We start from the raw sequence: 12,036 nt of genomic DNA on the forward strand, positions 1-12,036 counted from the left end.
GGATGTCGTATGCTGTAAAGCCCTGTGAGGCAAATTGTGATTTGTGATATTGGGCTTTATAAATAAAATTGATTGATTGATTGATACTTTTGTCCACACTGTCCATGAATGGGTTTGAGCATAAAGTCTGTATGTGGACTCGTATGTGTTTGAGAGCCCTATTCATACCTAAACATGTGACAAAGGCTCTGCCTGCCTCAGGTTTGATGTTTATGTGACCTTGGCCAGTTCCATCTCACTGTGATGATGCAACCATCCCTTCCTCCCCCTCCTCCTCCTCCTCATCCTCCTCCTCTTGCGCTCTGACAAGGGGGAGGTGGATCTGCACGGGAACCCTGAGGTCATTTTCACCGCCAAAAAGCAATAAAAATGCACTCCTACTTTTAATAAAGCAATTATAACTCATTGCCGAGTTCAATTAATTTTAAGTTTTCCATTAGGAGAGAAGTCTGAAATTGCCTCAGAATTGCTAGAATTTTTTCACACCAGCAATGCACTGCTGAAATGTAATGCTTTTCACAGTTACTTGAAATTTGTGTGGGTTTTCATACTATAGAATGTCTCCTGCACAATTTCCAGCAAATACTTCACACAGTTTGCACACACTCTCTTGATTAAAGGTATTGAATTTGTTGTCATTCATGTTTTTTTTGTTTTGTTTTTTTTAGGTGCTGTGTATTTGGAAGGAGGCTTGGAGGAGGCCCGGCAGCTCTTTGGTAGACTGCTTTTCAACACAGGGGTAACTGACAAAATGTTTTACTCTGCTTTAATTTGGTTTCTCAGTAGTTTTATGTCCAGCTTGTGTATTTGCATGTCTCTGTCTTTTGTGGACACTCATATATGTGTACACATCAGTCACAGAGATGAGCAGCGGACACGCTCGACATGATTTTCCTATTTCGATTTGTGTGTAATGTTTTCACCAGACCGGTCTCTTTTATTTGTTTAAACCCACACACTGCGTGTTTTGGCAAGTACCACATATTGCACGATATTGTGGCCTTGCCAGCCTCAGAACCTGAGATCTCACATAATTTTGCTTTACCCCTGCAACACTTTGGACTAGCTGCTTATTGTGTGTACACTGATATGCACAAAGATAAAACAATACAAGAAGAAAGAAAATCTGGATGAAGCCGTAGCATGGCTGGTATATTTTTCGAACTGGAGGTGTGGAACATTGAGGTTTGCCAGTTTTGAGCAGGACACCTGCTATTGTTTGAGTGTGTGCATGTGTGATCAGCAGGCATGAATAATTGATGAATGGATCGGTATTTGCATTTATCTTGGCAACAAATGTTATGAGTCAATTAAATAACTTAAAGCACATCTAGTATGTAGCAGCAGGCTTTGGTCTAATTGGCTATTGAGGGTGTTTGTCTGAGATTCAGTTGGTGACTCCCACACTGCAGGACACACAACGATCTATCAAACATGTTTGATCAACATGGGTAGTTTTCGAGAGACTAGCTCAGAGACTTCAGGACAAAATCTTTGAAAACCTCACATGGAGGAACAACTGGGGAAGGTTGTCTAATTGGGGATCATCCCTCCAGAGACAAATTTGCTGGAACTTTTAAATCTATTTAACTTGACTAAAAAGTATTTTTATACCTCTGAGCTGGCAGTAGTTTGGGCAGGAGGTATTATGTTTTCAGATTGTCTGTCTGTCCATCCATCCCATTCTCATGAATGGGATATCTCAAGAATGCCTTAAGAAAAAAAATCCTAAAATTCAGCACTAATGTCCACTCGACCCAACGATGAACTGATTTGATTTTTGTGGTAATAGGTCAAAGGTCAAGGTCACTGTGACCTTGTCTGTCTCATTCTTGTGAATGCAAGCCTTGAGGGATTTTCGTTCCAAATTTGGCACAAATGTTCACTTGGACCCAAGCATAAACTGATCAGAATTTGTTGGTCAAAGGTTAAGGTCACTGTGATTTTTGTGAACGTAATATCTCAAGAACAGCTTCAGGGAATTTCTTCATATTTGGTCATGGTCACTTTGACCTTGCTTAGGTCTCAAATCCTGAACGGGATATCTCAAATATCTCTTCAAATTTGGCACAAATGTTCACTTGGACTCTTCGATGAACTGATTTAATTTCGGTGGTCAAAGGTCAAGGTCACTGTGACCTTGCATGCATCTTATTTTTGTGAACGCAATATCTTAAGAACTTGAGGGGACTTCTTGAAATTCGGCACAGAGGAAGATGTGTGTGAAGCACCTGTGTTTTCACAGACGTGCATATAAGGAAGTAATTCTAGCACTAACTTTTATTGTGACATGTTTTCTTTTTTCAGGGTTCAAGACCAGTAATTCAACCAAAAATTCTTTTCAAATTTTAGCTTTTTGTTTACTTTTTTTTTTTTTTTTTTGACAAAACAGTTAGCCTTGATTTGTGTCCATTTTCTTGGTCAAATTTACTGTAAGTCTTTTCTGCTGCGTGCCCAGCCATTGTGTTTGAGTGCAGACTGTAGAGTATTTGTTTCCATGTGGAGAGCTGAAACATCCTTGGTTCTGTTTTACTGTCATCCTCTGGCCATGAACGTAGACAGCAGTTATCACATTATTGAGCTGACATGAATTGCAGGTCTTTATTTGTATGAGAGATTCCCTTGTAAAGACTGATTCTGTGAAGCCGCTGAACAGATGTGGATTTAAAACCCACAAAATGTCAAGTATTCTGATAACTTTATTATGAAGAGCAGTGCAGCATCTATTGGAACGGGAAGAGGATGGATACACCGTTATCAAGACTGTTAAAAACAGTAGTCAGCATACAGACAAAGACACACATGCACTCACAAACATGTCTTCTAAAGGCAAAAAAAAGAAAAAAAAAAGGCATTAAGCACATCGATATCCCATGGCTACAAAAGATACCTGCTGTTATACTGTTTGTTTCATCATTCAGGGAGACAACAGAGAAACGCTGGGTGTGCTTGTGGTAAAATTTCCAGATGGAGCATCCGTGTACAGTGAAGAAAGAAAAGATAAAGTCAGGGTGTATTAGTAGCATGATTGAAGGAAAAAACAGGAACCCAAGTAGACAATGAGTATAGTATCAGATTCACAATTCTTTATATTGTGGTCAATCTGAGTTGAAGTCTGTATTTTGTATAAGAATAATAACAATACAACTGCACCACAGGATCTTAGATTAATGGTCAAGAAGGACAAGTGAAAAGTAAGATCTTAAAATCAATTCTAAAATCTAATGGGAGCCGGTCAAAGGATGGCCCAACGTGGGATATGTGATCTGTATTCTTTGTTCTGCTTTAAAGTGTCTCTTCAGCATTTTGAACTGCTGGAGATGAGTGTGAGCTCTGCAGCTTACACAAGAAACTAGGAATTAAAGTGGTCAATACAAGAGTAATGAAAGCATGAATGACTTTCTCCAAATCTGAAAAGGATAAAAAACATGCCTTTGTACAAACAACCCTTTGTACATGGCCTTGAAAGTGAGAATAAAAGCATCTGTCCTCTTGTAGATAAAGTTTATCAATAATCCTTTCATTATGTCAACCAGGCAACTCTGCACAAAATGCAAAATTATGTGATTCACTCTGGGTTAAATTGTAGATTTTGTTATCACCTTAATGACAATAAAAAGAGACAGAATGTCTCTTAGTGATGTTGCCAATGGTGAGCACGTAAATAGAAAACTGATAGGGACTAAAAATAGAACCTTGAGGAATGCCACGTATGACAGGAAGAAGCGAAAATGCCACAATAGAAACCACTTCATATAGAAAGTAAAGTAGTCTCTGTGATTCCAACAAGGAAGATCTTAAGTAAAATGTTATGATCAGCATGGTTCACACCTGTGGTACATTAGTTTTTGAATGGCCTTTAACACAAAGCAGGGTTGCCGCATAATCAAATTAATCAATAAACCTCAAGATGCCATGCTTTACACTGATATTTGAATGAACTGGCTGGGATTGGACTGGCTGCTTGTTGTACAGATGGCCAAAACCAGCTTCCATCCTTGCAGTGTTTCTCCTCGTTCAAGGTCCTTCCTGAAGTTTGTTATCACTTCGTCGTCCTCCGCTTATCCGGGTCCGGGTCGCGGGGGCAGCAGCCTCAGCAAAGAAGCCCAGACAGCCCTCTCCCCAGCCACTTCCGTCAGCTCTTCCGCGGGAACCCCAAGGCGTTCCCAGGCCAGCCGGGTGATGTAATCCCTCCAGCGTGTTCTGGGGCGGCCCCGAGGTCTCCTCCCGGTTGGACATGCCCGAAACACCTCCCAAGGGAGGCGTCCGGAAGGCATCCTTACCAGATGCCCGAACCACCTCAACTGGCTCCTCTCGATGTGGAGGAGCAGCGGCTCTACTCCGAGTCCCTCCCGGATGTCTGAGCTCCTCACCCTATCCCTAAGGCTGAGCCCAGCCACCCTGCGGAGGAAACTCATTTCGGCCGCTTGCACTCGCGATCTCATTCTTTCGGTCACTACCCAGAGCTCGTGACCATAGGTGAGGATTGGAACGTAGATCGACCGGTAAATCGAGAGCTTCGCTTTCTGGCTAAGCTCCCTCTTCACCACAACGGACCGGTTAAGCGCCTGCATCACTGCTGACGCCGCCCCAATCCGCCTGTCAATCTCCCGCTCCATCCTACCCTCACTCGTGAACAAGATCCCGAGATACTTAAACTCCTCCACCTGAGGAAGGACCTCCCCCCTGACCTGGAGTGGGCAATCCACCCTTTTCCGGCTGAGGACCATGGCCTCAGACTTGGAGGTGCTGATTCTCATCCCAGCCGCTTCACACTCGGCTGCGAACCGCCCCAGCGAGAGCTGGAGGTCACTGTTCGATGGAGCTAGGAAGACCACGTCATCCGCAAAAAGCAGGGACGAGATCCTCCCGTCACCGAACCTGACACCCTCCACCACTCGGCTGCGCCTAGAAATTCTGTCCATAAAAGTTATGAACAGAACCGGTGACAAAGGGCAGCCCTGGCGGAGTCCAACCCTCACCGGGAACAGGTCCGACTTACTGCCAGCCACGCGAACCAGACTCATGCTCCTTTGGTACAGGGACTGGATGGCCCTTAGCAAGGGGCCACCAACCCCATACTCCCGGAGCACCCCCCACAGGATGCCCCTGGGGACACGGTCGTAAGCCTTCTCCAAATCCACAAAACACATGTGGACTGGTTGGGCAAACTCCCATGCCCCCTCCAGCACCCTGGCGAGGGTAAAGAGCTGGTCCACGGTTCCGCGTCCGGGACGAAAACCACATTGCTCCTCCTCAATCCGAGGTTCAACTATCGACCGGACCCTCTTCTCCAGCACCCTGGAGTAAACCTTACCGGGTAGGCTGAGGAGTGTGATCCCCCTGTAGTTGGAACACACCCTCTGGTCCCCTTTCTTGAAAATGGGAACCACCACCCCGGTCTGCCACTCCAGAGGCACTGCCCCCGATGTCCACGCAATGTTGCAGAGGCGTGTCAGCCAGGACAGCCCTACAACATCCAGAGCCTTGAGATATCCAGGACGAATCTCATCCACCCCCGGGGCTCCGCCGCCTCGGAGTTGTTTCACTACCTCAGCAACTTCTGCCCCAGAAATTGGACGACCCGCCCCCGAGACCCCCGTCTCTGTTTCCTCACTGGAATACGTGTTGGTGGGATTGAGGAGCTCCTCAAAGTATTCCTTCCACCGCCCGACAATGTCCTCAGTTGACGTCAGCAGCTCCCCGCCCCCACTGTAAACAGTGTGAGCAAGTTGCCGCCTTCCCCCCCTGAGGCGCCGGACGGTTTGCCAGAACCTCTTTGGAGCCGATCGATAGTCTTCCTCCATGGCCTCACCGAACTCCTCCCACGCCCGAGTTTTTGCCTCAACGACTGCCGCTGCTGCGCTCCGCTTGGCCCGCCGGTACCCGTCAGCTGCTTCCGGAGACCCACAGACCAACCATGCCCTGTAGGCCTCCTTCTTCAGCCTGACGGCTCCCCTCACCTCTGGTGTCCACCAGCGGGTTCGGGGATTACCGCCGCGACTGGCCCCAGCGGCCTTGCGGCCACAGCTCACAACAGCCGCCTCGACAATGGCAGAGCGGAACAAGGCCCATTCGGACTCAATGTCCCCCTCTGCCCTCGGGACGCGGTCGAAGCTCTCCCGGAGGTGGGAGTTGAAGATCATCTGGACAGGTTCTTCCGCCAGGCGTTCCCAGCAGACCCTCACTGTTCGTTTGGGCCTGCCAGGTCTGCGCGGCGTCCTCCCCCACCATCTGATCCAACTCACCACCAGGTGGTGATCAGTTGACAGCTCTGCTCCTCTCTTCACCCGAGTGTCCAGAACATATGGCCGCAGGTCAAATGATACGACTACAAAGTCGATCATTGACCTGCGACCTAGGCTGTCCTGGTGCCACGTGCACCGATGGACATCCTTATGTTTGAACATGGTGTTAGTTATGGCCAAACTGCGACCCGCACAGAAGTCCAATAACTGAACACCACTCGGGTTCAGATCGGGCAGGCCGTTCCTCCCAATCACGCCCCTCCAGGTCCCGCTGTCATTGCCCACGTGAGCGTTGAAGTCCCCCAGCAGAACAATGGAGTCCCCGGTCGGGGCGCTGTCCAGCACCCGTCCCAGGGACTCCAAAAAGGGTGGGTACTCTGAACTGTTGTTCGGTGCATAAGCACAGACAACAGTCAGGACCCGTTCCCCGACCCGAAGGCGCAGGGAAGCAACCCTTTCGTCTACCGGGGTAAACCCCAACGTACAGGCAGAGAGTCTGGGGGCTATCAGGAAGCCCACCCCGGCCCTCCGCCTCTCACCCGGAGCAACTCCAGCGAAGGAGAGAGTCCAACCCCTCTCAAGGACTAGGGTTCCAGACCTGGAACTATGTGTCAGGGTGAGGCCGACTATATCTAGCCGGTAACGCTCAACCTCTTCCACAAGCTCCGGCTCCTTCCCCGCCAGAGAGGTGACATTCCATGTCCCAAGAGCCAACTTCTGTAACCGAGGATCGGACCGCCAAGGCCCCCGCCTTGGTCTGCTGCCCAAACCACATTGCACCGAACCCTTCTGGATCCCTCTGTGGGTGGTGGGCCTACAGGGGGACGAGCCCATGTAGCCGGTTCGGGCTGGGCCCGGCCGGACCCCATGGGCGAAGGCCCGACCACCAGGCGCTCGCTCACGGGCCCCAACCCCAGGCCTGGCTCCAGGGCGGGGCCCCGGTAACCCTCCGGGCCGGGTACATGTGTCCTTGTTCGTGTCCATCATGAAGGGTCTTTTATCACACTGACTGTAAATGTAAATTTAAATACAAAAGTACAGTTTGGACTCAGAAACTTTTGGTATAGTACCTTTTGTACCAAAAGTAGCTCCAAAGGACTTGTACCTAGACCAAAGATCTATTTACTAAACCGTATGTCATTTAAGAGAGACAATAAAAACAAATAGAATGGTCATAGTTGTTATGTTGACATTTAAGGTGTGTTGATGTAGTCAACTCATGCATTGAGTAACATTAAATGTACGATCCACATTCAAAGTTGCCGGTAGCTACCGGCACTTGGCCCAAAGAAATAAATTATTTTTTCTCAGTCTATAGCGGTTGCTAGAGGCAGCAGACATCTTATTTTATTGTCAGAGTTTACTAGTGTATAAAAAACTTGTCATGTTATGAACAGTGATTACATAACATTTAAAACCAGCCACAACTCAGCCCTGATAGTTCTCGATTGACCAATCAACAGACTTAAGTTCGACATCAGTGTGCCAGGTACCCCAACAGAGGGGTGACGAAAAACGGGGACAGTTCTATTGGTACCATCCACAACATTTCACAATGGAAATGAAAAAATAACCATTATAATGTGTTCTGAACTGAACTAAACAAAATTTAATTGAATTGAACCTGGCTGCTTAGTAGAAACAAGGCTAAAAAGACTTTCCAAGGATTGGAGGGTCAGAAACGAACACTAATCCAGCAAGTAAAAGATACCAGATGCCTGGCAGTGTTGGGCTCATTACTCAAAAAATGTAATGATAACTCATTACTCTTTTCAAAAGTAATATGACTTCTCTTATTACTCTTTGCCAATAGTGTTTTTTGTTACACTGCTCATTATATTACTTATGCCTTTGCACATGCACCACTGACTGAATGTCAGGTTAGTGAAGAAGGAAAGCTTATGAGTAACAACCAATTCCCTGTTATATATGGCAGTATTTGTTCCCTCCAATCCTTTAATCAACTGGTTTCTGCTCTTAGAATGCACTTGAAAAGAAAAAAATGTGATGGAAATTATAAACTGTCAGTTTGTCAGCCAGCTATAAAAAATCTCAAATGGCTGCAAAACAGGAATAAAAATCAAAACATTTAATCTAATGCACCAGTCCTTAGGAAGTATTCCTTACAGTACTTATCAAAAATGGGAAGATACTTTAGACTGCCCTATACCATGAAAACTGTTTTTTGGTTTGATATATAAAACAACCGTTGACTCATTTACAAGATATTTTCAGTTAAGAATAATTTATAATTTTCTAGCAACTAGAAATAGGAAGGATATTATAAATATAACCAAGGTTACTTAGATAGGTAGGAAAAGTTAATTGAAGCTGAGGGGTAGTGAGAAAAGATATGTGGTGAAACTTAAAACTGTGTATGGTCTCTACTCCCGTCTCCTGAAGAATGCCTTTTTGTCAATTTGTATTTGTTGCAGTCGAGCTAGTTTTGGAATATTGTTATGCCAATATGAAATTGTTACTGTACGACCATTTGTCCATGTGTCGTGTGAGGTACATTGTTTAGCTTTTGTCTTCTGTTTTTTCTTTGTCAGTTAGTTTGTTTCTATTTATGTTATAATGGAGTGATGCTGTTTGTTTGTGTGTTGGTTGTATTGTATGTAATCACCACCTGCTTACACTGAATTCCTTTTTCTAAATGCCAGAAGTGACAAGAAATTACAAGAAAATTATGAATAATTATCATTAAAAATGACAAAAAAAAAAGAGAAGGAAAGAAGAAGGAAAAAAAGAAAGGTTCCCACTAGGGGTGGTGGTGGTTGGGTTTATAAAGAAAAAAAATCACCTGGGTGTCTTTTGTTGCCTGTGACCAGTATTTTCCCAAGGATCTGTCTGAAAGTCAAACATGGAGATCAGCAACATTTCATCCACCACATGTAAAACCACAAGCTTCATTTGTTCTTTGTTGCTTGTAGCCTGTAGCTGTCCATCATTTGTTTTTAGTCATTGTTGAGCAAGAGCCATCCTCCAGGGCCACAGGTAGCTCAGCTTTGGTGGGCTGTATTTCCATGAGGTTCACGTTGATGTGCTGTTGTCATAGTTAGGTGTTTCAGGTGGATTGAGGTTGTGTTTTTCAAAGTGGAAAGAGTCTTAGAACCACTTTCTGGAATAACACTGTTCTGTCATCTTTCGTCCCAACGCAATCAAAGTAATAGGAATATTTCCAGCCACTGGATGATCTTTGAAGGCATTTCCATCTTCCAAAAAGTAATACTGGGCAATGATTACGAAACTTAATCCAGGGATGTGACTGATTTTTGGATTTGAAATCATTATGGGGGTGATAATAAAAGTAAGGTTTTATCGAAGTATTTGTTTTTGGGGTAACTGAGATATTATTACTGAAATTGTTTAAGTAATTCGATACTCTACTTGTTACTGGAAAAAGTAATAATTACTCTTTTCGTGACTAGTAAAGGCCTTAGGGGGCGGCAGTAGCTCAGTCCATAGGGACTTGGGTTGGGAACCGGAGGGTCGCCTGTTCGAGTCCCTGTCTGGACCAAATAGGGAGCATGGACTGGTGGCTGGAGAGGTGCCAGTTCACCTCCTGGGCACTGCCGAGGTGCCCTTGAGCAAGGCACTGAACCCCCCAACCGCTTGGGGCGCCTCACCAAGGGCAGCCCCCTCACTCTGACATCTCTCCACTTTGTGCATGTATAGGTCCTGTTTGTGCATGTGTGTGTCTTTCAGACCTGTGTGTAATTGACAAGCAAGAGTGAAAACATTGAATTTCCCCTCAGGGGGATTAATAAAGTAAATAAACTTAAACTTAAACATAACACACCAAGCCGACATTGACTGCTGGTTAAAGTTGGGCTGTTGATGAGGGTCCGTCACCAAAAACATTTTTTTTATGGCCAATTTGGCATGTTGAATTGGCATTGGTGAAGGCAGACCTCATCAGCGAATGAAATCACTCCCATTGGCAGTTCAGCTTAGAGCACAAAAGGAAAGTGAGGAAAGTAAACAAAGTTAATGTCAAGAGGGAATGCGATGAAAACAAACTTATTACATAAGGTAAGATTATTTTTCTTTAGCCATTGAGTTCTTTCGCAGAAACCTTTTGTGATGGTTTGTGTTATCGTTCATTGCCGCATGATAAATATGATTTTGATCTTTCAACATTGGATTGTGTTGCTACTGTGCCTTCTGGCTTACTAGCGTCAAGATGGTCTCCGTTTTCCTATTTGAATGACAAATGCGGACTACCACTGTCTGCTGGTGTGGAGAGCTATTTCCTCTCACGTAGTTACAGAATTTACGTGCTGGATGGCCGTTAGCTGTATCCTTGGTTGTGTGTTCATGTGCAACTTTTTGGCTGAAATCTGCCCCAGCGAGGCAACACAGCAGGAGGGTTTCATCGCTGATAGTTCCTTAAAGTCAGTTTGGTGTGTCTGGGCCCGTCCAACACAGGTTCCCGGTCACATTCATCAAGGGGACTTCATAAAAAAAGTCTGTGCTGCCAACATACAACCAGCCCCTGCCAACCTGACAGCCAATCGTGTCAGTTGTGCAACTGTGAAAAGGCTCTGTACAGTTCAAGTTTCACTACATAAAACCTTTACAGTGCATAGCAATCAATGATGAAATCACAGCCATTAAGTGCAGTCAATATGCTCAGCTCTACTGTGAAGTAAAACCACAGTTGAGATCATACACTTAATGCAGTATAACTTAAGATGCTGAGGGAGCATATTGGTCAGGTTGCATGTGGCTGAGATTCCCAAGAGAAGTTGTGCAGACCAAAGTTGAGTGATTTTCAACTGTGGCTTGAAGGTTTTTAGACATACTGACTGAGGATTGAAATAGTATGGCTTGTCACCCCCCTGCTGAATCCTCCTGATGGCTGCTCTGTCATACAAAGCTGAGAGAAGACAGATGGACACAGACCAGAAAGCCAAACACCAGCCGGGTGGTATGGTGGGTATGGGGGTGGGGAGTTGTGGGGCAGACCAGAAAGATGGACGGAACAGAGGGTGTGATAAATTTCTGTGGTCTGCAGCACCACTTGAATCCTTTTGTATTTCTAGCTTAATATGTGAGAATGGGTCTTCACACAGTACATTACCAAACTAATGAGAGGCAGTGCAAAATTGAAGGACTCTACATTTTTCTTTATCACGCCCTGCAAGGTTTTGCCGCTCCTATTTGTCGGTAGGGTATTCCATTCACACATGGGTGATCAATCCCATGTGCTCCTTTTCTCTCCGTAACAACAGGATGCTGGCTGGTGTCTCTCTTTTGCTCCCTCTTGTTTCCTCTGTCTCTCCTTTCCATTCTTTCCTCTCTCTAACACTCCAGGATGTCATTACCCCCACAGATGTTTTGCTCTAGTCCTCTTATGACAAGTCAACACAAAAGCTCCACAACTCCGGAGGTAGAATTCAGAATTGACTACCTAAGACAAAGCATGCATGTAATTTCCACCTCAAGACCTATCCAGGCGAACAGTGGCCCCAGTTTTTCTCCCTTTCCCCTTTCTTTCTGTTATTCAGTAATTGGTATGGCATTCATGGCTGGAGCGCAACAGTTATTTCCGTCCCCTTGTTTTTCTCTCAACATATCACCTTTGCTGGCACCGTTTCCCAAACAACAGTGCTCTCGCCGAGGATAGAATCTAGCTTCATTGCACACAGAAGCCCAGAGGAAACAATAGATGCTAATTTGCTAATGATGTTACTGTGGAGGTTATTAAAGCTTCAGCACAGAGGCAGGAAGCAACTTCTTCAGGGGGAGCTGCTCGATTGCTCCCAACCTGGACTCAACAGCA

At 45.4% G+C, this 12,036-nt stretch overlaps 1 protein-coding gene across 1 annotated transcript in view; it reads left to right on the plus strand.

Annotated features, from left to right (window-relative positions):
- Nucleotides 1-12,036, plus strand: part of drosha (drosha ribonuclease III) — a 170,135-nt gene that overhangs the window by 103,636 nt on the left and 54,463 nt on the right. Inside the window, exon 23 of the mRNA XM_050056313.1 lies at nucleotides 669-739. Coding sequence (XP_049912270.1) covers nucleotides 669-739 — 71 coding nt within the window. The remainder of the gene's footprint in view (nucleotides 1-668; nucleotides 740-12,036) is intronic.

This window comes from Epinephelus moara, chromosome 11 (assembly GCF_006386435.1).
Source record: "Epinephelus moara isolate mb chromosome 11, YSFRI_EMoa_1.0, whole genome shotgun sequence".
NCBI lineage: Eukaryota > Metazoa > Chordata > Actinopteri > Perciformes > Serranidae > Epinephelus > Epinephelus moara.